The 26872-nt window shown below is 43.1% G+C and overlaps 1 protein-coding gene across 8 annotated transcripts; it reads left to right on the plus strand.

Annotated features, from left to right (window-relative positions):
- LOC129825461 (cytadherence high molecular weight protein 1-like) lies at positions 1-26595 on the plus strand. Of its 8 annotated transcripts, none has more exons than XR_008754863.1 (6): positions 5-723; positions 9973-10216; positions 13043-13124; positions 14695-14767; positions 20250-20304; positions 20490-21547. XR_008754863.1 is itself a non-coding variant. In XM_055885602.1 (5 exons), exons 1-4 carry the CDS (start codon positions 400-402, stop codon positions 14726-14728), a joined length of 684 nt encoding a protein of 227 aa, XP_055741577.1. In that variant the 5' UTR covers positions 5-399; the 3' UTR covers positions 14729-14767; positions 23722-23810. The 8 variants fall into 8 exon arrangements, 6 of the variants coding, with proteins under 6 accessions (XP_055741552.1, XP_055741577.1, XP_055741592.1 ...); XR_008754864.1 differs by having other exon boundaries at positions 20495-21547; XM_055885602.1 differs by lacking the exons at positions 20250-20304; positions 20490-21547 and adding an exon at positions 23722-23810.
- The last annotated feature ends 277 nt before the right edge of the window (positions 26596-26872 follow it).

Genomic DNA, 26872 nt, shown 5'->3' on the forward strand with positions numbered 1-26872 from the left:
TGAGTTCAAGACAACTGGGAAAAACCGAGCTCCGTCTGAGAAAAATAGTTTTCCAGGTTCCAAGTTCTCTTGAAACCACCGTTATAGCAAGCTGGTGTCCGACGCCACGGTCTATGACGTTGCACGCAACCATTGGTTGATGAATGCAACGTCTGAGCAGGGGAACGCGACCGAAATTACGCTCAGCTTTATAGCCTGCGTTTACACCATCAGGTTTATACGAGTGTGTTTAGTGGAAGCGCGGTGAGATGATCTACAGTGCGCGCGGGACTACACTCTGACCTACACACCAGCTGGCATCTGCAACAAGAAAGACAATTTTGCATGTACACATAAAAATTATATTTATTACATCTGCAGAAAACAATTGTCAAGTGAACCTTAAATAATTCTACCATCATGGAACTTGACGCGTCTATCATTCTCCCTGCGCTCTTCTTTACCATTCTTGCTGTTGTCTTGGCAGCCAAATTCATCCCCAAAAAACTACCAGAGGGGCAGAAGAAGAGGGTTAAAGTAGGCAACGGAGACGACATTCCTCCTTCCAGAGCATTGACACCTGCAGTAGGAGTAGTGGAAGTACCAAAAGTGGAGATGGTACCCCCACAAGTGGTAGAAGCTGAAGTTCTAACCGAGCCAGTAACAGTTGCCCCAGTAGTTGAAGAGATCAATGTTGCAGAAGAAGAGACAGTTAAAGAGCCTGAAATGATCCTCGAGGTTCAGGTAAGATATTCTGTTTAGCTTCATTGAAGTGTTATGAATAGAACATCTGGGCATAGGTAATTATTAGACTAATTGGTTTGAAGGTGATGAAGTGACTCGTTGGCAACTCTCCAGAACTTCATGAACTGACCACAGCTTTGTTGCATAGTACCTGGCCAGAAAACACTGCAATTGCTCTACTTTTAAATTGAAACTATTCTAAATCAATATCGTTTTAAATCAAATTTTGTGTAAAGTTGTGCCATTTACGCACTGCTTAAGCAGTCATTTGCCACATCATACATCAAACCCAGCCCATACTGCCTTCTCTGTTATGAGAGACATAACTTTTCTCAGTTGCCTGCTATATGGGACCCAGCCAAGTTGTGCTGCTGCAGCCCTGGGGCTGGGGGAGCTCACTGGCGAGTCTACATACAGTACCAATGGCATGGCACCTCGTGTGGCTGGCTTTCTGAGGGGCTAGATTAAAATAACATGGGGTCTGTTTTATCTCTCCACTTTTATCACCATCAGCATCAGTTCACATCAATGATCTGGGGCTGGGCTCTCATTTACCACATTAGAAAACCACCATGCACTGCTCCGCTCTGCACAAGTTTGAAGTCTAATATTATCTACAATAACATGTGTGTGTATGTTTTACCGGTTTCACATCATTGATCTGGCCTCTCATTTACCATGTTGGTAGCTAACCTGCATTACTCTGCACAAATGTAATATAAACTGCATATTTACATTTTAACTGGAGGTATAGAGTTCTAAAATCACTCAACCTTAGCTCTGTGACCAAGGCTACATCTTGGAGCTGTGGAATTTGGGGCTCTTTCCTGTGCTGCTTGCTTTGCTAAAAGTGTTCCCTTATCATTACCCCAACCCTCTCTCCCCCTCTCCTCTCCTTCATTCCCTCTGTCTGCTCGTGTTTCTCCTGTATGTCTGTGTGTGTGCTTAGCAGCAGAGGCATGCTCTGTGTCACGTCCATAGTCTTCCCTTCTGTTTGAACTTTACATTTCTGTTCCTTAATCTTCTCTCACTATCACTCTCCTGTGTTGTTTTGGGTGTGGTGGTCAGTGTAAGGTGCTCATAAATGTGTGTTACTGTCCTGGACACACCCCCTTCTTAAACCCTATAGACTAGCATAGCCGCTATAGAGCAGCCGCTATAGAGCAGCCGCTATAGAGCAGCCGCTATAGAGCAGCCGCTATAGAGCAGCCGCTATAGAGCAGCCGCTATAGAGCAGCCGCTATAGAGCAGCCGCTATAGAGCAGCCGCTATAGAGCAGCCGCTATAGAGCAGCCGCTATAGAGCAGCCGCTATAGAGCAGCCGCTATAGAGCAGCCGCTATAGAGCAGCCGCTATAGAGCAGCCGCTGACAAATGTAAAGAGAAACATTAAGATCAGAAGCCAACCCACAGTCATTCTTCCATATCCTCACTATACTCCATCAACAGTATTGAACAGTACTTTCTCCATCAAATGTTCAATGGCACATTGCCATAGACAGAGGGTAACAAACAAGGAAAGAGAGTATTGAATATTCAGCAGTCTTTTTTTGCTTGTTATGGGTCGGGTCTGCAAACCTTTTTAACGGTACCCTACAACTATAGTAGTCTGTGAATATGCCACATGTTATCGTGGCCCCGTCAAAACCAGAAAGGAAACAATATCCACTAAAGCCCATTATTCCATACTCAAGCTGTAGCAGCGTTGGAACGTTGTGTGTGTGTGTGTGTGTGTGTGTGTGTGCGCACGTGTCGTGGAGGAGCACACAGTATAACATACATACATGTACACAGACACGTCAGCGTATAGTGACCAATCAGGGGCCATGACTTATTAACTCCCAGTATCCAGGCCTTGTCAATGTCTGTATTGTGTTTTGAGATTAAGACTTCCCCCTTCTCTCCTCAATGCTCCCCACTTAACGATCTGGTGATATATGCACTCTATAGATGTGTATACGTGTCAGGGTTAGCCTTAAGGTAGCAGAGATACTGTAGTATGCTTCTGGCTGAGATTGATGAGCAGTAAAACAGCTTTCTTGTTTCCCATGTTCCAATGGCTGCGACACTCTACACCCTGCCCCCATAAACATCCTCTCTTGTTTTCCATGTTCCAATGGCTGCGACACTCTACACCCTGACCCCATAAACATCCTTTCTTGTTTTCCATGTTCCAATGGCTGCGACACTCTACACCCTGCCCCCATAAACATCCTTTCTTGTTTTCCATGTTCCAATGGCTGCGACACTCTACACCCTGCCCCCATAAACATCCTTTCTTGTTTCCCATGTTCCAATGGCTGCGACACTCTACACCCTGCCCCCATAAACATCCTTTCTTGTTTTCCATGTTCCAATGGCTGCGACACTCTACACCCTGACCCCATAAACATCCTTTCTTGTTTCCCATGTTCCAATGGCTGTGACACTCTACACCCTGCCCCCATAAACATCCTTTCTTGTTTTCCATGTTCCAATGGCTGCGACACTCTACACCCTGCCCCCATAAACATCCTCTCTTGTTTTCCATGTTCCAATGGCTGCGACACTACACCCTGCCCCCATAAACATCCTTTCTTGTTTTCCATGTTCCAATGGCTGCGACACTCTACACCCTGCCCCCATAAACATCCTTTCTTGTTTTCCATGTTCCAATGGCTGCGACACTCTACACCCTCTACACCCTGAAAAGACACAAATGTTGATTGTGTCTTTTCACAAGTGTGACTTTTTTGCTTTATTTAAATGAACATGTAAAACACTCAAGAAATTGTTTACAAACCCAAAATGTGTTGCAGATGTTCTTCTCTCTCTGCACCTTCTATTCTAACCTCTTCCATCGTGTTGAAACATACTATAGATGTGAATGTGTCTGGGCCTGCTAGCTAACTCACTGCTCACGCTGAGACGGCAGAGATACACAGGCAACAGCTGGAGACAGCTGTTCTTTTGTCAGATGCAGCATGGAGGACACTGTTATCCAGAAGTAGTTTGCTGCCTGTCAAAGGCTGTTAACGTGTTTTTATGCAGGCAAAACATTCTTAGTATATAAGGGCCAATGTATGGTACCCTTTGAGTGCTCATTGGGTAAATCCAATGTTTGTCAGTTGTCCCATGAGGGTAGTTCATAAGTAAATCTGAGTTATCTTAAGACAGTACACAGTGGGAGTTATGTGTATAGTACACAGACTACAAGAGGAGACTAGGGAGTGTTTCTCAGAACAGTCCTCAGCTCTCTGCTCTCTTGTGTGTTCGTCAGACTCCTAACAGTAGCCTGTGATGGAATCTGCAGGGCTGCTTACTCATTGGTCAAGCTCTCCGCTGACCTAACTCTTCTGGTATTTCCCCTCGTTTCTCTGCCTACCTACCTCTGCATGCACGCTGGAGCTACAGTCTGCTCTGGGCCCTGTTGTCCTTCCCTTTTCCAGCTGGACTTCACAACCAGATCCAGGCAGGCACCCATCCCCATGAGAAGACAATGCCATGGCTTCACATCACATTACAACTGCTAATTCCCCTCTGTAACACGGGCATTGGCCCATGACAAGAAGTTGGCAGTTGGCACTGACACTGTAGTGGGCACTGACTCCCTCTCTCCCTAGCTTGACTGACCATAGAGCTGAAACCCCGGTGTCTTTTCTGGCCGTGTTGGGCCCTGCGCGGTGCGCTAGACAAGTCAACACAGAGGAATGGAGGAGGTCTGCCCAGTGCCGGAGTGAGAGGGGGAGAGAGGAAGCATGAGGGAGTCATTTCCATTCTTAAAAGGTTAGCCAATCCCCCAGTGAAAAGCTAAGAAACAGCAGCTCTTTGTAAGTTCATTGGCCAGGCCTGCACAGGCCTCTTGGCAGGTAGTTCCTCTTAAAAGCTACCGTCAACTGCAGTGCTGTATACTGTATGTCTAAACAGTGCTGCTTTCTATACAGTGTTGGTATGTGTGGAGGAAGTCCTGGTGGGTTGAGCTGTTTCCTACAGAAGTGTTGCTGCTCTGGCTCTGTATTGTTCTGCCAAAACAACAGATAAACTGTATCATGTGATTCACTCTTTTGATTGCCGTCATGTGGCCTCAATCATTGAGGATGTTCTTACTTAATAAAAGTCAGCTGTTTCGGATAACAGAACAAGGGCAAAACTATTTGTATAATTTTAGTAATAATCAAACCTATCCTAAGTCAATCATTATTCGTGAGAATCAACATTTGGACTCAATTCAGAGCCAATGACATGCTGAAATGAAACCTCACCCACGGTCTCCGGTCCAGTGGTGATGTCATCGATGGCACAATGGAGTAGGATCTCATTCCTGCAGGCCGTCACAGCACACTGTGACCATTGACTGCCAGGACACAAAGCTGTGTGTGTTTGTGCCTGTTAACAACACCTCTATTAGCAACACCCTATGGCTAGCTCTGCACTTGAGAGTTCTGAACACTAATTGGCTTCATGCTACCCCACCGAATGTTCCTCGCTGTATATCTGTCGAGGTATCTGTCGAGGTATGTTTGTCGTTGTTTCATTCATTGGTAATATCAGCCACCGATAAGGCAGTGGCTTTGGGGGAACAATGTGTCTGTGTGTACGCAGAGACACAGAGCAGGGGTGGGAGGTTGCTGAGACAACAGGACACTATTCCACCCCAGATGCCTTGGCCCATTGCCCTGAACCTCTTTTCAGGGGATTGTCTGATGGACTGCAACAACATGACACAACCAGCCTGGTACCCCCTGGTCATATCAATGGAGGAAGAGAAGAGAACTGGCATGGACAATGTAAAGGAGAGGGTACAATACACCCAAGGGGCTTCAGCTGAATTCTCAGCTGATGCAGTCATGATGTGGACAGTAAATACACAAAGTTCATCCCGCTACATCAGAGGTGTGGTATCAACACCACCCTTGCCCAACACCCACTCAAGGGGCGCGGTAGCACTCTAAGTTCCCTGGGGCAGCTAGAATTTCACTTGGCGGGCCAAGGGCCCTACCCCAACAACTCTTAAGAGGTTCTCCAGTGAGACCAATGCAGTTTATCACCCTTCTGTTTATTGTTGCTATAAAGGTAGCCACGTTATTCAGTATCCACTTGCAGAGAGGTATCATTCTCTTCTGCCTCCTTCACTGACAGTGGTCTGTGCATCGTTGCAGATGCCAGGTATCAGGTGTACACAGCTATGCAGCTGTCTATTTACTACCACAAACCGATGCTGGCAGTAAGACCACACAACGAGCTGTATAGGGCCATAAACAAACAAGATGCACATCCAGAGGTTGGCGTTTCTCGTGGCCGGTGATTTTAATGTAGGGAAACCGAAATCCATTTCATTTGTATTTTTTTGCATGTTACCTGTGCAACTAGAGGCGGCAAAACTCTTGATCAGATACACATACAAGGCCCTCCCTCACCCTCCCTTTGGCAAATCAGATCATGACTCTATCCTCCTGCTTCTTGCTTAGAAACAAAAACTAAAATAGCAAGTACTACTGACGTGCTCAATACGAAGGTGGTCCGATGAAGCGGATGCTAAGCTACAGGACTGTTTTGCTAGCACATACTGGAATATATTCCAGGATTCATCCGATGGCATTAAGGAGTTTACAACATGAGTCACTGGCTTCATAATAAGTGCATCGACGACTTCGTCCCCACAGTGACAGTACGTACATACCCCAACCAGAAGCCATGGATTACAGGCAACATCCGCACTGAGCTACGGGTAGAGCTGCCGCTTTCAAGGAGCGGAACACTAATCTGGACACATAGGAAATCCCGCTACGACCTCCGATGAGCCATCAAACAGGCAAAGCATCAATACAGGACTAAGATCGAATACTACTACGCCGACTCTGACGCTCAATGGATGTGGCAGGGTTTGCCAACTATTACAGATTACAAAGGGAAACTCAGCTGTGAGCTGCTCATCGACGCAAGCCTACCAGACAAGCTTAAATGCCTTCTATTCTCGCTTCGAGGAAAGCAACACTGAACCATGCATGAGAGCATTAGCTGTACCGGAAAACTGTGTGATCTCGCTCTCCGTAGACGATGTAAGACCATTAAACAGGATAACATTTACAAGGCCGATGGGCCAGACGGAATACCAGAACGAGTACTCAGAGCATGCGCCTCAGGAGGCTGAAAAGATTTGGCATGGACCCTCAGATCCTCAAAGTTCTACAACTGCACCATTGAGAGCATCTTGACTGGCTGCATCACAGCTTGGTACGAAAACTGCAAGGTGGTGAGTATGGCCCAGTACATCACTAGGGCCAAGCTCCCCGCCATCCAGGCCCTCTATACCAGGTGGTGTCAGAAGAAGGCCCATAAAATTGTCAAAGACTCCAGTGACCCAAGCCATAGACTGTTCTGTCTGCTACCACACAGCAAGCGGTACCAGTTCACCAAGTCTGGAAGAAAAGGGACCATGAAGAGCTTATACCTCTAAGCCATAAGACTGCTAAACAAGACTGCTGAATAGCTCATCAAATGCACTGGCTCTATGCTCACACTGGACTCTACCCCCACACACACACACATACTTACACTGACACCCCCCACACACACACATACACACTACATGCGCCCACCCAAACATAGCACATGCAAACATGCATACTGAGCTCACATACACATACACCCATACACACACTTTCACACTTACCACATACACTGCTGCTACTGTCTATCTAGTTGCCTAGTCACTTTACCTCTCTATATGAACATAGCTGCCTCAATTACCTCATACCTCTGCACATCGACTCGGTACTGGTACTCCCTGTATATAACCGTTATTGTTACTCCTGTTGTTTACAAAGCATGTGACAAATACAATTTGATTTGATGTGCTCATGGCCCATACACGCTAAGACAAAAAGGTTCTACCTGGAACCAAAAAAAAAACTTCTAAGAGTGTACTGACCCAAAATGGCTGAGTGCATGTCAGTGGATGCCACATTTACAGCATGAGGTCAGAAGTCAATGTCACTGTATGAGCTGAGTGAGGGGTTAATTGGACAGGCAGTTGTTAACAGGGCCCTAAATCCTCTGCAAACCATCTTACAGCTCTTGGACTACGTTTGGTGTCTGGGTGGTACAGACACCGTTAGAAAAATGAAGTTACTTGAGGAGCCTAAGAGATGATGACTGATGCAGAATGGAATAATGACCTCATACACTTCTACTAGAGAGAGCTCTCTGACCAAATTAGGAGATGTAAAAATGGAGTATTGGTGATGATGCTGAATCTTAGACTTACAAAATGTGAGCAATGCATCATCTCATTCTAAATCAGTGGTATTCAAGGTCAGTGGAACTGCAGTGGGGTTTTTGAGGAAATTTATTTGTTGGTTTATTTTCATTTTGATAAGAAATCAAAATGCAATGAATGGAAGTTTATTTATTAATATAAAATCTACATTTAACGATTTTAAGATTGTGGTGGGGTCGCGAGAAATTCTGTCCCAAAAAATGTGGTCCCCGCTGAAAAGGTTTGACTACCATTGCTCTAAAGGGATTCTATAGACCTACATTCAGCCCTATTATGACCCTGAATAAGATAGCTTTTGTCAATGTGTGAGTTGGGTCTTATGCATGGAGTATTTTGGTGTTTAATAGCTGAGGAATTCAGTGACAGAGGGGAAGAGGCTGTTGGTGGGTAGGTCTGCTAAATGGATTCCATTCCAGTGGCTGGGTGTGAGTAGTCTAAAGAGGGCTGCTCAGGGTTAGGCTATGGGACACAGTTGGGCCTGGTAGAATCCATGCCGCTGTCCTGCTCTGTCTACTACCATTTGTTACTGTGGTGGGTTAGTCGACATGTCCATCGTCATAAAGTCTGCTCCAAGTGGAGGGGTAGGGTTGTGACACAGGTGGCCATGAGCTTCCTCTGCTAAATTTAATATACACTTTAAAGTCATGTGGACAATTTATACAGACACAAATATGAACCGCCACAGGCAGAAATGTCAACAAAACATTTAATATTTTGATTAAATCGCCTTCAGCTTCTTTCCTTCACTTTGTCACTTTGGTCTTCTACATTTGTAGAATTTAAAACTACTTTAGAGCTGGACTTTACTGTAAATGAGCACCCTACTTATACTCGTAGTTCTAGGCTTTAGCCATTGTTACTCTGATCAGAGATGACAGGAGGCCTCTGGCAGCGCGTCAAGCCCTGAGCCCACTGTGTCCCCATATGTGACCTCAGTGTCTCTCTGCGTCCTCACTGTGAGATTAGTTCTCCCAAGTATCAGACACCAAAAGCATTAAAATATATTTTTGGTGCGTTGTATGTGTGTGAGTTCCTGGGAATCCAGTTCTGTCAGGGCTAGGGAAAGTTCTGGAGAGGGAGGGGAGGAGATGGATTGAAGGGGGGTTTATTTGTGCCTGTGTCATTGGCAGGCGGCATACAGAGAGGACACAGCCACTAAACAAGAACCTGAAAGAGAGCTGCAAATGACAGCTGTCACTCATAGAATAACCATTACAATGTGTCAAGAGGTTATCACGTCCACAGAGCTCAGCAGTTGAGTCAGCAATTTGTAGAGGTTTGCACAAAATATGCAGGTTTTACATTTCAGCATGTGAAGGATGATATTCTGGGTTTATTCTGGGTTATGTCCCTCCAGCACCAATTTCAGAGCAGAAAAAAGCCTTTTCTACTTTTTACAGAATGTGGGATGCGATACTGTTTAAGTATATGGCCATATTTCCCCACCATAGACCTACTCCTTATAGACTGGGGCAATTTGGATACTATGGGGGTGTCCTATTGTTGTCTTAAGTGACAATTTGACAGACATTCCCTCTGTATTTTTGCATGAGTTCTGTTCAGTGGTTCTATTCTTGGCAGTTTCCCAAAGTCAGTACTGGTTGAGCTGATGAGTTCTCATATACAATCACTGGGCTCAGTCATCTCTGTCTTATATTCCCCAGGAGGCTATACATGACAAACAACACTCATCCATTTTTATTGTTATTACCGTGAGCAGTTGGTTCCACTAATGTAATTGTCTCCGGTACTATAGAAACAAATCTAGCCTAAAGCTCTGCTATATTTAGAACCTAGGACTGCTAGGTTGGGAATACAACACAATTCCCTATTAACCTACATTAGCCGCTACACTGACCATTGAAGGCCATTGGAAAACAAAGTAATGTTCGTGGTCAGATTTCTTGCTCAATATTAATCACAATTCCATTGTTTTAAACAGCATTTAAGGTGTACAGTAGATTATATCTGTTATACACTTTGTCCCTGCAGGCTGTGCCAGAGCCCGTGGTTGAGCCAGAACCCGTGCCTGAGCCCATCACTGAGCCAGAGCCCATCCCAGTCGTTGTTGAGGAGCCCATCCTTGAGCTCATCGCCGAACCTGAACCTGTATCTGTGATGAAGGAGGTCCCCGTCAGAGAGCTCTCCCCTGAGCCAGCAAGGGAACCCAAGCCAGCGAGGGAACCCACCCCTGAGCCCATCTTCGTGCCAGAGCCAGAGGACCTTGAGAGCAATGGTAGTATGTTTTAATCGTTTTTTGGTGTCAGCTAATTGTCAGCTGTGGGTACAGTCAGTTGTACAAAAGCAGATCAAGTTTGACTCCCTGAATGGATTGACATTAGCAATGACTAACTGCATCAAACCAACCTCAAAGGGCCCTAATGCATTAACCGGATGCACATCACTGCATACCCAGTAAATCCTCATTTAAACTGGATCTGGGGTGGCTAGCAGATACACTGGCTTGTATATACACTGTGGGGGTATATCCTCCACTGACACATCCCCTTGCAGTCTTGAGACTTTCCCTCCTTTTACTGGAACTGAGTCATGCATTCAAACCAGCCACCATTTTGTCTTTCAGTCAGGTCTTTTCTGATCCCTCGAGGCCCCAGGTCTCCATTGAGGCAGGTTTCATTTTGCCAGATTAGTAAGTGTTTCCAGGTGAGAGGTCATGCCTCCCTGGAATACTGTATAATACAGCCACACAAACACATTTACATTTACATTTAAGTCATTTAGCAGACGCTCTTATCCAGAGCGACTTACAAATTGGAAAGTTCATACATATTCCTCCTGGTCCCCCCGTGGGAATTGAACCCTGGTCCCCCCGTGGGAATTGAACCCACAACCCTGGCGTTGCAAGCGCCATGCTCTACCAACTGAGCCACACGGAACACAAGAGCTTTGTGCCTACATGGCCTTTTATACTGTCACGTATATGTCTGACTAGGTTTCGGTTGGACGCCTCCTTTTGTTACAAATTATTTGTAGACTGCAAATTGACTGCAAAAATCCCAAACAAATACTGTATCATATTTGACTAAAACATAATAACATAGTATACGATCACATAACTGTATATCTCTCTATTATGAGTGGCAATACTTTGGAATAGATTTTCAAAATTAAAATAACTTGGAACTGATTTGCTGTTGTTTTGTAAGTCCAAATCACCTGTGGGCCAAATTCGGCCAGAGGGCCACCAGTTGGGGAACCCTGCCTTACAGTATATCCTCACTGAATAGCATACTGACCACTGCTGCTGCTAGCGGGCAATCATCACTGTATGTGTGTGCAGGGGAGAATTCCATTCCAGGACAAAACATATAGTAAAGCTGCCGTTTTGCATGTTGAGATGGTAAAGGGGAAACATGTTGACTTTGAGGCCAAATTTGATCTCATGTCTCCACCTCACCAACAGTTAACTGTTGATTGACAGTGAAACATGAGTTTCATTAAGTGACATGGATGGATGATCTGTCACACCCTGGCCATAGAGGTTTTTATTCTCTTTATTCTAGTTTCTTTATTTCTATGTTTTCTATTTCTTTGTGTTTGGCTGGGTGTGGTTCTCAGAGGCAGCTGTCTATCGTTGTCTCTGATTTGAGAACCATACTTAGGTAGCTCTTTTTTCCACCTGTTTTGTGGGAAGTTGACTTTTGTTTAGGGCACATAGCCTTTAGCTTCACAGTTTGTTTTTGTAGTGTTTTTTGTTTTGTTAGGCGTCTTTTTCCAAATAAAGAGAAAATGTACGTTTGGTTTTTAGAACAAACTGGTTAGCAAGGAATGTACATTGATTATACAAAACATTAGGAACACCTTCCTAATATTGAGTTGCACCCCAGCCCTTTTGCTTTCAGAACAGCCTCAATTCGTCAGGGCATTGACTCTACAAGGTGCCGAAAGCGTTCCCGAGGAATGCTGGCCCATGTTGACTCCAATGCTTCCCACAGTTGTGTTCAGTTGGCTGGATGTCCTTTGGGTGGTGGACCATTCTTGATACACACAGGAAACTGTTGAGCGTGAAAAACCCAGCAGTGTTGCAGTTCTTGACACAAACCGGTGCGCCTGGCACCTACTACCATACCCTGTTCAAAGGCACTTAAATATTTTGTCTTGCCCATTCAACCTCTGAATGACACACATACACAATCCATGTCTCAAGGCTTAAAAATCATTCTTTAACCCGTCTCCTCCCCTTCATCTACACTGATTGAAGTGGATTTTAAGAAGTGACATCAATAAAGGATCATAGCTTGCATCTGGATTCACCTGGTCAGTCTATGTCATGGAAAGAGCAGGCATTCTTAATGTTTTGTACACTCAGTGTATTTATTGCATTTGAAGTTGACAGTTACCTAAGGACAGAAAATGAACACTAGTTCACCGTCATGCAGTTCCATGGAGCTACAACTATGTGAGGTCTTAACTCTTGTCATCCTGTGATCATGTTTAAGTACTCTATGTACCCTTTCAGGTGTTACATGAAACACCACATTACATCTAATTATTGAGCTTGTATCTTCTCGGTAGAATGGACTCCTTGAAAAACTGAACAGTGTCTCTTTCACTATCAGACCTGTCTATAGGATATGACCTGGTTTGTACCGCTGTCTGTATCAGTAAAGTGTATTCCTCTAAATGAGAGACAAACTGCCTCACTAAGACACGGGACTGTTGGGGTCTGGTTCCACCAATAGCACAGTGTTGTAATGTCACTCTGTGTACTGTAAATTGAATCAGTGACGTTGGTTCACATAAAAGTGAATCAGCCATCTGACTCTGAATTGAATTACGGCCACACGGTCCCTCTTGGCTCTGTTTTGACTGTACTCTACCACTGTGTGTCCTTCCTGTAATCCTGATATACTGTAGCAACAACAGGACTGTAACTAACAGCCACGGAGGTCCCAGAGGACTTAGAAATCCTCCAAACATTTATCTGTGTGTGTGCATGCGTGCGTTTGTGTGAACATGCACGTGTGTGTACTGTATGTATGAATGATGTGTAAGTGTGTGTTGACCATGGTCCCTCCTGTTTTCTATGACATGGCATCAGCTGAGGTGCACTTTACCCCAGGAATGAAGATTAGCAAGTTGGAGAAGCTGATGACCAAGGAGGAGATGGAGGAGGAGCAGAGGTGAGTGCCCCCCCCCCCCCCCCCCTCCTCCTGGCACTGTAGCATGACTCCAGTTAACCTATCCTCCTACTGCATTCCAATGCAACCACCTTCTCCCTCTCTTCCTCCCTCCCCTATCCTGTCATTGTGTGTTGACCTGGCATTTAGGTGCTATGACAACATCTATGACACATCTATGACAACATCGGAGGTGGTTGGTCACACAGTGGACAGTTAAACCAATAACCCACCAAAGCAGTGAGGGACTTTCAAGACTTTATACCTGTAACTACTAACTCCCTCAAAATAAATGTAGACTTGAGACATCCCACTGGGCACAGACGTCAATTCAACGTTTATTCCACATTGGTTGAAAGTAATTTCATTGAAATGACGTGGAAACAACGTTGATTCAACCAGTGTGTGCGGTGGGATGTTCTGTATCTTTATAGGTCACCAGATTGTAAAATAAGATTAGTGAACTTCACTGAAGAAAATTGAGGGGCACTTAAGGAGACTAAAACAACAACAAAGACTGCTTGTTTTGAAGCCTAAAGGTTACTGTTAGTTTATGATGCTAAACATCATCCTACATACTGGGGTGAGCTTGTGGTGGGAGGCCGGCATAGGGAGCGAACAGCCTCTCTCTCTTCCTCTCTCTCTCACATCCTAGGGCTTGAACTTGCATAAGCAGAGGGAGGGAGGTGTTAAGTGATGTAACACCTCAAGATGCCTCCTATCTTTTGGTTTAGCCAGTCCTGTTCTCTGCTAGAGGAGCGGTGCAGTGAGCCTGGGGCCCAATGCTTGCTGGGGGTTGGAATGACTTAGTGAGTGAGCGTGCAGGGGGCGGATGTGGACTCTGTTTAGGGGTGTGGCAATAACATGGATTAATAGCAGCACTTACCGTTTTGGGGGGGGGGGGGGGGGGTTCCCCAGTTTCTATAGCGAGGGGAGTGGATGTCTTAAACGCCATGTGATTGGTGGCTTGTGCCTTCTAACACAGGAATTTAATCAAGGTCTTAAAATATCTGCCATGCTTGGCTCTGTTGGTTTGTTATGTTCCCATGGAGTTGCGAGCTGCGGAAGGAGGAAGGGAGGAAAGGCATGTGGGCCCTGCGTTTCAGGAATGTTTTTCTTTGTCTTTTTTGGGGAGTATGCTTCCACTCTTGTTTGAAGCCTGAGCAGTGACTCATAGTTTTAAATGACCAACGATGTATTAATACATCCTTATACGATTAACTATAGTCCCATTCCAGCCCCAAACCCAGCTATATGTTACTAAATCCCTGTGCCGTTCACTTATGTGTTTACACACAAGAGCACAGCATGTACTTGCTCACCACACCAACCATGAATTAAACTCAACCACAACTTTGGCCTAAACTTGATTTCATAAAGCTCAGTGCAATGTTTTCCTTTTGGCACTAGGTTTTATGTGGAAAAGATGTAAGCATGTGAAACCTATTTGCATTGCCATAAGTGCCAACGTTGGGGACAAAGCTGTGGTTAAGTTGTCTGTTTCCAAGCTGTGGAATTGTGTGGAGTTCTGTGCTGCTACATAACAGCTTTCACCCTGCCTTTATCTTTTCAGGATAGAGCTCACACCTGACTTTACCTCTCTATAAGCAACATCGACAAGCACACTGAGTTAGGAAGGATTATGGGTAAGGTATCATTCAAATTTAACCCCCCCCCAGAGCCTCTTATCCTCTCCCAAGTCTCAAAAATACCACCTCACCTCCCTCTCCTTGCTCCCCTCACCCACTACCCAGGGTGTGACACACTGTGTGACTGGCACGCCATCACTGGTGAAGGGCAGAGCCATATACAGTACATATGTACAGTGCCTTTGGAAAGTATTCAGACCCCTTGACCTTTTCCACATTTTATTACGTTACAGCCTTATTCTAAAATGGATAAAATAAATAAAAATACAATCTACACACAATACCCCATAATGACAAAGCGAAAAAAAATTATTTTGTTGCCAATATATATAAAAAACATACCTTATTTACATAAGTATTCAGACCCTTTACTATGAGACTCGAAATTGAGCTCAGGTGCATCCTGTTTCCATTGATCATCCTTGAGATGTTTCTACAACTTGATGGGAGTCCACCTCTGGTAAATTCAATTGATTGAACATGATTTGCAAAGGCACACACCTGTCTATATAAAGGTCCCAAAGTTGACAGTGCATGTCAGAGCAAAAACCAAGCCATGAGGTCGAAGGAATTGTCCGTAGAGCTCCGAGACAGGATTGTGTCGAGACACAGATCTGGGAAAGGGTACCAAAAAATGTCTGCAGCATTGAAGGTCCCCAAGAACACAGAGGCCTCCGTCATTCTTAAATGGAAGAAGTTTGGAACCACCAAGACTCTTCCTAGAGCTGGCAGGCCAGCCAAACTGAGCAATCGTGGGGGCCTTGGTCAGGGAGGTGACCAAGAACCTGATGGTCACTCTGACAGAGCTCTAGAGTTCCTCTGTGAAAATGGGAGAAACTTCCAGGACAACCATCTCTGCAGCACTTCACCAATCAGGCTTTTATGGTAGAGTGGCCAGACGCAAGCCACTCCTCAGTAAAAGGCACATGACAGCCCACTTGGAGTTTGCCCAAAGGCCCCTAAAGACACTCTGGTCTGATGAAACCAAGATTGAACTCTTTAGCCTGAATGCCAAGCGTCACTTCCGGAGGAAATCTAGCTCCATCTCCACAGTGAAACATGGTGGTGGCAGCATCATGCTTTGGGGATGTTTTTCAGCGGAAGGGACTAGGAGACTAGTCAGGATCGAGGCAAAGATGAACAGAGCAAAGTAGAGAAATCCTTGATGAAAATCTGCTCCAGAGCGCTCAGGACCTCAGACTGGGGCGAAGGTTCACCTTCCAACAGGACAACGACCCTAAGCACACAGCCAAGACAACAAAGGAGTGGCTTCGGGACAAATCTCTGAATGTCCTTGAGTGGTCCAGTCAGAGCCCGGACTTGAACATGATCGAACATCTCTGGAGAGACCCGGAAATAGCTGTGTAGCGATGCTGCGCATCTAACCTGACAGAGCTTGATATGATCTGCAGAGAAGAATGGGAGAAACTCCCCAAATACAGGTGTGCCAAGCTTGTAGCGTCATACCCAAGAACACTCTATGCTGTAATCGCTGCCAAAGGTACTTCAACAAAGTACTGAGTAAAGGGTCGGAATACTTATGTAAATGTCATATTTCAGTTTTGTATTTTTTATAAATTTGCAAAAATGTCTAAAACTGTTTTTGCTTTGTCGTTATGGGGTATTGTGTGTAGATTGAGGGGGGAAAACTATTTAATACATTTTAGAATAAGGCTGTAACGTAACAACATTTGGAAAAAGTCAAGGGGTCTCAATACTTTCCGAAGGCACTGTGTATATGACTCTGGTGAAAGCAGTGTGTATCGATGCATTTACCCATTTACTGATTACACTAGTATGACATCACCAACAGTGTACCTTGCCACCAGGCGATTGGGCTGGTGGCTTTTGTTTTTGAAGGGACCTGTTAGCCACTGATAGGCTTCCACTGATGTGGTAGAGCACGCATCTGGGCACATTCTGGCAGAGCTTGCTTTATCCTGTCTATATTACACTTTCTGTTTGATCCCCGCCATCAACCACCAGACCTATAGTGCATTCGGAAAGTTTTCAGACCACTTACCCTTTTCCACATTTTGTTACGTTACAGCCATTCTAAAATGTATTAAATATTTTATTTTCCTCAGTCTACACACAGTACCCCATAATGACAAATCGAAAACAGGTTTTTAGACATTTTAGCTAATTTATAAAAAATTAAAATAAATTCCTAATTTACAATTTAATCCATTTTAGAATAAGGCTGTAACGTAACAAAATGTGAAAAAAAGTCAACGGGTCTGAATACTTTCTGAATGCACTGTACATCACTTCCCAAACATCCCCCCCCATCTACGCCCCCCTGTGTCTTCAGACAGTCTAATATCCTGGAGCTTCAGGTTCCCTAAGGATACAGTTAATAGTTATCATATGCTGCTGTCTCACGGCCATTGAAAACAAAGGGTCCTGCGCTCATAGGAAATACTGCACTGGGGCACCAATGTGGGTCATCATCAGTGCTGCAGGGGAGACCCCCCCCCCCCCCCCCCCCCCCGCCACCACCACCTTCTATTGAGATGACATCTGTGAGGAATCATTCACAGAGGCACATTCTTTACCTCTTAATGCTGGTGCCAGAGGGGAATCCATTTGGAATTGGTTGGTGGTGCGTGGCACCTGCTAAACAGATGCCTGAGAGAAAATCAGTTACTCACTTACTGCACACCCAAAATGGCTGCTATGATAGTATTAAAGAGTTTCATAATTTAATGGTTGGGTGGGACTTTTAATCAGGACCACTCTGATTGTAGGAGCCACCTGCAAAATTAGAACTAATCTTGTGCCAACAGCTGCGCTTGTACACACTCAGGGTTGCTTGCAGAGAGCAGTTTTGAAGTTGAATTATAGCTGAGCCCTGAACCTTAGACCTTTGCTGCTATACCATTGGTCCCTCTGCAGGCAATATCGAGGTAGTGAGACACTTAAATTGGGGATTGTTTTTACTGTGTCTGTGTGAGCTGAAATGCTTTCACTATAAATGCATTTTTATTCCAGATGGTGACAGCATTTGATCAGTGTAGCCTGAAAAGGAAAGTCAGGCCACTATTTGCAAGCCATGTTGATTGTCTCTACTTGACAAATAAAGATCAACATTATTATTGCAATAAGGCTGACTCACTGGAATATAGGTATCTTCCCAACAAATGTTTTGCTCATAAACTGTTTATGTTCAGCCTACCAGTGTCTGTAGGTCTATCTAGAATGTGTATTACTGTATGCCTGTCCTATCTCCAATTACAACATTATTACATCTAGGGGCAACCTAGACTCAGGGGTAGACGTAACATAGTCAATGTAAATCCGGGACACTCTAATAGTATGATAGTGTCCCGGATTTAATTTGTAGATGTCCACAATCCATTTTGTATGATATGTGACAAATTTTAATTCGTATGATATGTTACAAAATTGCTAAACTTATGATATGGTACGAATTGCAATTTGTTGTGGCTAACGTTAGCTAGACTAAAGGTTAAGGTTAGGGTTAGGAGAAGGGTTAGCTAAAATGCTAAGTAGTTGCAAAGTAGCTAAAAAAGTACTAAGTAGTTGCAAAGTAGCTAATTAGCTAAAATGCAAGAGTTGTCTGGGCTGAGACTTGAAAACGCAACCTTTGGGTGGCTAGACATTCGCGTGGCCAACCACCCATCCACCCCGGCCAACCACCCGACTTTCGTTTTTGCCTTAATAACCTTTTACTGCAGTGGGCTAAATCAGGGTCACACAGACTGTTTATTGGTAGTCTTAAACAAAACTACTTTGACACCAAAGTATTTTTTAAATGATTTAACAAGGCAAGTCAGTTAAGAACAAATTCTTATTTACAATGACGGCCTACCGGGGAACAGTGGGTTAACTGCCTTGTTCAGGGGCAGAACGACGGATTTTTACCTTGTCAGCTCGGGGATTCGATCCAGCAACCTTTCGGTTACTGGCACAATGCTCTAACCACTAGGCTACCTGCCGCCCCAAATATACACCTCACACACATTGTTATGGGCTTAAAAAAGAAGACGCCTGTACCATGTCAGATATAGAGTTGAAATTTATAAAGTTTTGAGTTTGCATCCCAATAATGCACTTTAAATACATCACAGAAGACTGAAATATATAAAAACCGTTTGACATAGAAATATCAGATTTTCAGTTTATTAATTATGAAAAATATTAATAACATTCCACCCACGAGGCCACTATTAATTTGTCTGCAGGAATTGGCTACAGCAATTGCAGACTGTATGTCAGATTCAGTCTTTAACGATTATCACGTTACACTGTGCGACGTTACCAAATTAAAATCTTGATATCAACCTGGCCAGATTGTACGATTTGCTTCAGTTCTGTCGTCACATTCTGCAATTTGCCTGCAGCGGTGTATTTGATCTGAGCATGTGCCAGCACCAGCAGCGCAAGCCTCACTCGATGCTTGTGAGTGAAGTGAGTTCTGAATAAATTCAAGTAGGCATCTTAGAAATAGTTTTCGCATACAAACTTTATATGTCTGAACGTTTAATTTGATTGGCGATTTTGTTCATTTATCGAAATCCCACCAGGTAGCCTAATTTCAGATGTGTCATATAAACAAGATTATTTACAGGGAAATCGTTCTTTTTGCACAGCATGTGGGCTAAACGTTTATTTCAAACTATTATATTAATCTGACTATTCACAATAATTTTATTGTTGTGTGCATACTCAGTGGCGGCCGTCTTCTTATTGGTCAGTCACCGGGATCAGCTCATAACACCAGCCACACTACGCGATAAAGGACAAAAAATGTGGACACCACAAGAACTTTGTCGGAGCCTACGATTGCACGTAGCGGTACTTAATGGGCACTTAAATCGTCAGACCTAGACCCTGTCACACTGAACGAGCCAAGACATCCGACAATCGTTTACGACCTAAGAATTTGTCAGCCACGTAGACATTTTGTTTGGGACGGCAAAGTTGTGGCATAAAATCGCTAAAATTGTACAGTCTGCAAAGGCCGTACGAAACGTAACGTATCATACTAAGTGGAGTGTCCCAGATAGACTAGACGTAACATAGTAAGTGTATATGAGACCAGGCTGCTAGGGGAGGAATGCTTGTTTCAATAGATAATTGTTCAGCTGTCACATTCACATGCCTGCTGCAGCTATTAGAAAGCATATGATAATCTGGTCTCTTTGTTACATTGCACTAATTAGGACATACTAACCTTTCAAATGGCATGCATCTCACACATTGCCATCTAACCTGCCTGGGAACTCTGTGGTGCTCCGGGGTGAAGTTTCTCCCAAGTGCAGATCTAGGATCAGCTTCCCCTCTCACAACCCTAATTAGTAAGGAACATGCAAAACTGACCCAAAATCAGCATCTAGTGGCAACTTCACCGTACACCAGTTGGAGGTGGTGGTGGTGGGGGGTATTCTATGGTGGTATGCTATTTTCCGGGTGTGTTTTGATCAACCTTTGGTCAGAGCACTGTCTGCTTTAGGTCTCTTGAAACCTACTGAACCCTGATGCATGCTGAAATAACAACCCTGACAATGGTGAGTGATCTCACTCTTTTCCAAGTCACGAGTTTGATCAAATTCCAATACTTCAACTACTTAACATTTCTGACTCTTAAACTAATAACAATAACTGGCTAGTAATATCAATGAAATACCTATATTTGTCAATAGATTAAACTGTACCACATTGTACTGATATATTAGTACTCTCTTTTTTCCAGTGCAGCTGAGTAGGCGATGAAGAAAAGGAATGACTCTACACCCCACACCTTTCTATTTTTTACTTTGTTTTGTGAAAAGTGATCACTGAAGAAGAACCTTTTGAAACCTCTGCTGAGAAGAGCGATGTCTTCTGTTGATTGTCTGGCAACTTTGCTGTTGATATGGAAAATATGTTGCTTTTTGTCCTCTCCCCTCTTCTTTCTTACTTTTGAGGGATGTGAATTAAAGGCTATTGCTCAATTCTGCCTGTGAATAGCATGTTGCATTACACTAAACACACAAGTGCCTATGTGAATCTTTAGTCCCCGCCCCCTTCGCTTTCTATCTGCTGTCTTACTGGTGGCGTCTATCCTTTTGATTAGAGCAGGAATTATTCCTTCTGAATTCTGAGACTCTGATAGTCACTAAGGAACGTTTGAAGATAATACATCCATGCTTATTACAGAGTATGACGTGTGGGGTGTGCAAAAAAAAGTTCCCGAAAAAGTAAAGTCGGGAACCACTGGTTTAGAAGAAATGGATGACCATTGCAATACCAATACAGTAAGGAAGTGTTTAAATAGCTATTATGGGTGAAGGGGTAGGGAAGGGTTGTGTTGTTTTTCATTGTTTTAAAATATGAAACTGTGATTTAAAGCCATGACAAGTGATTTGCATGCAAAGGCCCCCTCTACCCAAGTCTTGGTCTGTGTGGCCACTGTCCATTGTGAGCCAGTCCCAGACACTAAGTAATGTAACAAATGCCAATCAGTAACATCCGAATATCCTAATGATGGCATTCTGAATGCTGAGAGAACCATATATCTCACTCCTGTCCTGACTCTGACGATCATTGGGGCTTTTGTCACTTTATAAGTATGTAACCAATGCACACTGACAATGAATGGGCTTCTTTTCATATGGGACTGGAGCTCGGTTGTTAGAATGGCTAAAGTGGAATATGTGTATGACAACCCGTAGTGATTTTTGTAGAGAGATTGAAAAGTTTTGTTTAAACATTATGTTTTTGGGCTTTTGTAAACTCTTGACTATTAAAAGCCAGTTTGTCTAAAACAAATGCTTGTTTAAGCCTCATACTCATTTCCACCCAGTAATCCACCCATTTTTCCATATCAGCACATCTAATTAAAAGCAGTAAATTCATTTAATTGAGTTTTGCTCACCTACTTTGTAGTACATTTACATACAACACAATGCTAATCAGTATGTCATGTATTGAATCTTTCTATGTAAGCCAGATAAGGTCATACATGGATTGATGATATCATAACTTCAAATATCTCTATGTACATACCCAATAATAGCCGTTCTCATTGCACCACTCAACATATTATTTCTGGTAACTAGTAGGGCTTTGTATGTTTAAGACGTGCCTTTGTCAGGTAGGTGTTAACTTCAGTGGGACTTGAGATTGAAGCCCTCTAGAAGAAGGTCTTTTGAGGTGTTTTCATTGGGCAGCCTGTAAAAGTCCAGTATGTGAATGATGACAATAATAAACTGAAGCACCTGTCTACCCCAGGAAATGTTTTATAGCTGTGTTTATTATAACATTAGAAGACACACAGTGCCCAACTAGGTACACCTACAGTGCCTTGCAAAAGTATTCATCCCCCTTGGTGTTTTTCCTATTTTGTTGCATTACAACCTGTAATTGAAATGGATTTGGATTTCATGTAATGGACATACAAAATAGTCCAAATTGGTGAAGTGAAATGAAGAAGGAATTTATTTATTTATTTTTAACTTTTTTTTAAACAAAACAAAAGTGGTGCGTGCATATGTATTCACCTCCTTTGCTATGAAGCCCCTAAATAAGATCTGGTGCAACCAATTACTTTCAGAAGTCACCTAATTAGTTAAATAAAGTCCACCTGTGTGCAATCTAAGTGTCACTTGGTCTGTCACATGATCTCAGTATATATACACCTGTTCTGAAATCTGCAACACCACAAAGCAAGCGGCACCATGAAGACCAAGGAGCTCTCCAAACAGGTCAGGGACAAAGTTGTGGAGAAGTACGGATTAGGGTTGAGTTAGAAGAAAATATCAGAAACTTTGAACATACCACGGGGCACCATTAAATCCATTATTAAAAAATGCAAACAATATGGCACCACAACAAACCTGCCAAGAGAGGGCCGCCCACCAAAACTCACGGACCAGGCAAGGAGGGCATTAATCAGAGAGGCAAAAAAGAGACCAAAGATAACCCTGAAGGAGCTGCAAAGCTCCACAGCGGAGATTGGAGTATCTGTCCATAGGACCACTTTAAGCCGTACACTCCACAAAGCTGGGCTTTACAGAAGAGTGGCCAGAAAAAAGCCATTGCTTAAAGAAAGAAATAAGCAAACACGTTTGGTGTTTGCCAAAAGGCATGTGGGAGACTCCCCAAACATATGGAAGAAGGTTTTTGGCCATCAAGGAAAATGCTATGTCTGGCGCAAACCCAACACCTCTCATCACCCAGAGAACACCATCCCCACAGTGAAGCATGGTGGTGGCATTATCACGCTGTGGAGATGTTTTTCATCGGCATCGACTGAGACACTGGTCAGAATTGAAGGAATGCTGGATTGCACTAAATACAGGAAAATTCTTGAGGGAAACCTGTTTCAGTCTTCCAGAGATTTGAGACTGGGACGGAGGTTCACCTTCCAGCAGGACAATGACCCTAAGCATACTGCAAAAGCAACACTCGAGTGGTTTAAGGGGAACATTTAAATGTCTTGGAATGGCCTAGTCAAAGCCCAGACCTCAATCCAGTTGAGAATCTGTGGTATGACTTAAAGATTGCTGTACACCAGCGGAACCCATCCAACTTGAAGGAGCTGGATCAGTTTTGTCTTGAAGAATGAGCAAAATCCCAGTGGCTAGATGTGCCAAGGTTATAGAGACATGCCCCAAGAGACTTGCAGCTGTAATTGCTGCAAAAGAAAATCAAATAATACAAACTCTCCCAATAATCAATTTTAATTCCAGGTTGTAAGGCAACAAAATAGGAAAAATGGCAAGGGGGGTGTATACTTTCACAAGCCACTGTATGTGTATGTCTTACACACAAACATAGATAAACCATGTGTGTGTGTTTTGGGATGTCACGTGTTGTTTGTGTACACTGAGTTTTTGTTATATGTATCTGTTGTGTGTATTGATGAGTGTGAGTTTGTAAGTGTGTCATATAGACCCAGGCATTGGAAGCGATGCCATCATGTCTGTGTGTATCTGTTCTAGGGTGCAAAACGATCAGTTGGCGGCCATCTTTCTCCTGCTGATGCAGAACCAGGAGGCACTAGGGGAGGTGACTGAGGGAGACATGGAGGAGCAGCTCAAACTCTACTCCCTGTAGCAGAATGGGGCGGTTCTGTTATTGTCAACCCTGTATAGGGCTGAATAACCTGTTCCCCTTTTTAAAGTGCAGGTGTCAAGCAGAGCAACTGTCAATGTATAATACCGTATTTATGTTTGACTTGTCAGGTCAGAATGATCCATAACATACAAAGACAATAGGTTTAATATTCTGACATACTGGAGAGGGATAGGTTAAATGGCATTACCCATAAGACTTTATACTGTTTTTGTTCTGTTAACATTGGTTATTGTTAAGTATGGCAATGTTACAGTGGCTTTAAAAATCACATGTTCTTAGAGTATGTACAATTGCAGTAACTTATTGACATTAAGTACATCGATAACACACTTTTTTATATTACTTACATTTTTTTATGAAATAAGTCACATATACTGTATATATTTTCAGTTGTAAAGAACTATTTTGGAATTACTTTGTAGTGTTAATATAGGTAATATTGAAATATACACTTAGTGTACAAAACATGACATTGACTGACCAGGTGAATCCAGGTGAAAGCTATGATCCCTTATTGATGTTACTTGTTTATTATGGCTGCAATCCCGTTAATGGGATGTTTTGACAACAGCCAGTCAAAGTGCAGGGCGCCAAATTCGAACAGCAAATTCGAACAGAAATCTCATAATTAAAATTCCTCAAACATACATGTATTTTATACCATTTTAAAGGTAATCTTGTTGTTAATCCCACCAATGTGTCCAATTTCAAATAGGCTTTACAGCGAAAGCACCACAGACGATTATGTTAGGTCACCGCAAAATCACAGAAAAACAGTAATTTCTCCAGACAAAGACAGGAGTCACAAAAAGCAGAAATAGAGATTAAATTAATCACTAACCTTTGATGATCTTCATCAGATGACACTCATAGGACTTCATGTTAAACAATACATATATGTTTTGTTCGATAAAGCTCATATTTATATCCAGAAACCTCAGTTTACATTGGCGCCATGTTCAGAAATGCCTCCAAAATATCCTGGGAAATTGCAGAGAGCCACGTCAAATAGCATAAATACTCATCATAAACTTTGATGAAAGATACATGTTTTACATATAATTAAAGATACACTTGTTCTTAATGCAACCACTGTGTCAGATTTCAAAAAGCTTTACGGCAAAAGCACAATATTCAATAATCTGAGAACAGCGTTCAGCCACAAAAGGAAGCCATACATTTACCCGCCAAATTGTGCAGTCAACAAAACTCATAAAAAGCATTATAAATCTTCACTTACCTTTGCTGATCTTTGTCGGAATGCACTCCCAGGACTCCCACAAGAAATGTTTGTTTTGTTCGGTAATGTCCATCATTTATGTCCAAATAGATATTTTTGTTAGCGTGTTTGGTAAACGAATCCAAAGTCAGAAACGCGTTCACTAAAAGCTGACAAAATGTCAAAAAGTTCCGTAACAGTCAGTAGAAACATGTCAAACGATGTATTGAATCAATCTTTGGAATGTTTTTAACATAAATCTTCAGTAACGTTCCAACAGGAGAATTACATTGACTTCAGATATGCGATGGAACAGAGCTCCCTCTCATGTGAACGCGCATGGTCAGAGCATGGCCAGGGCATGGTAGACCTGACTATTTCCTGTCTCCTTCGGCCCCACTTCACAGTAGAGGCATCAGACAAGGTTCTACAGATTGTTGACATCTAGTGGAAGCCGTAGGAAGTGCAAACTCATCCATATCCCACTGTTTGTTCAATAGGGGTTGTGTTGAAAATCTACCAACCTCAGATTTCCCACTTCCTGTTTGGATTTTTTCTCAGGTTTTTGCCTGCAATATGAGTTCTGTTATACTCACAGACATCATTCAAACAGTTTTAGAAACTTCAGAGTGTTTTCTATCCAATATGAATAATAATATGCATATATTAGCAACTGGGACTGAGGAGCAGGCAGTTTACTATGGGCACCTATGTGCACCTTTCACCCAAGCTACTCAATACTGCCCCTGCAGCCATAAGAAGTTAAATCCACTTCAGTCAGTGTGGCTGAAGGGGAGGAGACAGGTTAAAGAAGGATTTGTAAGCCTGGAGACAATTGAGACATGGATTGGGTGAATGGGCAAACAAAAGCTTTAAGTGCTTTGAAAGGGTTATGGGTTGTAGGTGCCAGGTGTACCGGTTTGAGTGTGTCAAGAACTGCAAAGCTGCTGGGTTTTTCACTCTCAATAGTTTCCTGTGTGTATCAAGGTCCACCACCCAAAGGACATCCTGTCGGAAGCATTGGCGTAAACATGGGTCAGCATCCCTGTGGAATGCTTTCGACACCTGTAGAGTCCATGCCCTGACGAATTTAGTCTGTTCTGAGGGAAAGGGGGGTATTAGGTAGGTGTTCCAAATGTTTGTACACTCAGTGTATATGTTTTTCATATATTCTAAGCACTCCATATTTTGAATCAAATGTTTTTAATGGATGTACATACTGTATGGAGATGTTTTAGTAGTTTGTTTAGAGTCTCAAGCGATGAGGTTTTAATGGTTAGTACCACAGGTGGCTGGTGGCACCTTAATTGGGAAGGACGGGCTCATACTAATGGCTGGAACGAAATAAATGAAATGGTATCAAACATGTCAAACACAAAGTTTCCTTGTGTTTGTTACCATTCCATATATTCCAATCCAGCCATTATTATGAGCCGTCCTCCCCTCAGCAGCCTCATGTGGTTAGTACTCTGGTGTATCTTTTTACCAGTTATTTTATTAAATAATATGACACTCAAAACAGGTCGTGTGATCATGTATTTTTTTTATTTGTGTTTGAGTGATAATGCTTTTATTTCAACTCTCTGTTTCTACACTCTATGAACAGTCCATTTGATAAATCATGATTTCACATTTTTCTTCAGTAAGTCTAACACCAACATTATTTTGCTAAACTTCTATAAGAAAAAGCAAACTATGAAATGTAAAAATGTTTAAACAACTGTTATAATTGTGTCACATGAACACATACAAGTTGTTTATGCCTTGTCCAACATGTTGTACATGTGAAGCTAGGC

The sequence above is a fragment of the Salvelinus fontinalis genome, chromosome 2 (assembly GCF_029448725.1).
Source record: "Salvelinus fontinalis isolate EN_2023a chromosome 2, ASM2944872v1, whole genome shotgun sequence".
In the NCBI taxonomy this organism is placed as follows: domain Eukaryota; kingdom Metazoa; phylum Chordata; class Actinopteri; order Salmoniformes; family Salmonidae; genus Salvelinus; species Salvelinus fontinalis.

Coding starts and splice junctions, on each gene's coding strand:
- LOC129825461 (XM_055885577.1), top strand. CDS start 400: ATGGAACTTGACGCGTCTATCATTCTCCCTGCGCTCTTCTTTACCATT. Junction 724..9,972: donor AAATGATCCTCGAGGTTCAG/GTAAGATATTCT, acceptor TTGTCCCTGCAG/GCTGTGCCAGAGCCCGTGGT. Junction 13,125..23,721: donor GAGATGGAGGAGGAGCAGAG/GTGAGTGCCCCC, acceptor TATCTGTTCTAG/GGTGCAAAACGATCAGTTGG.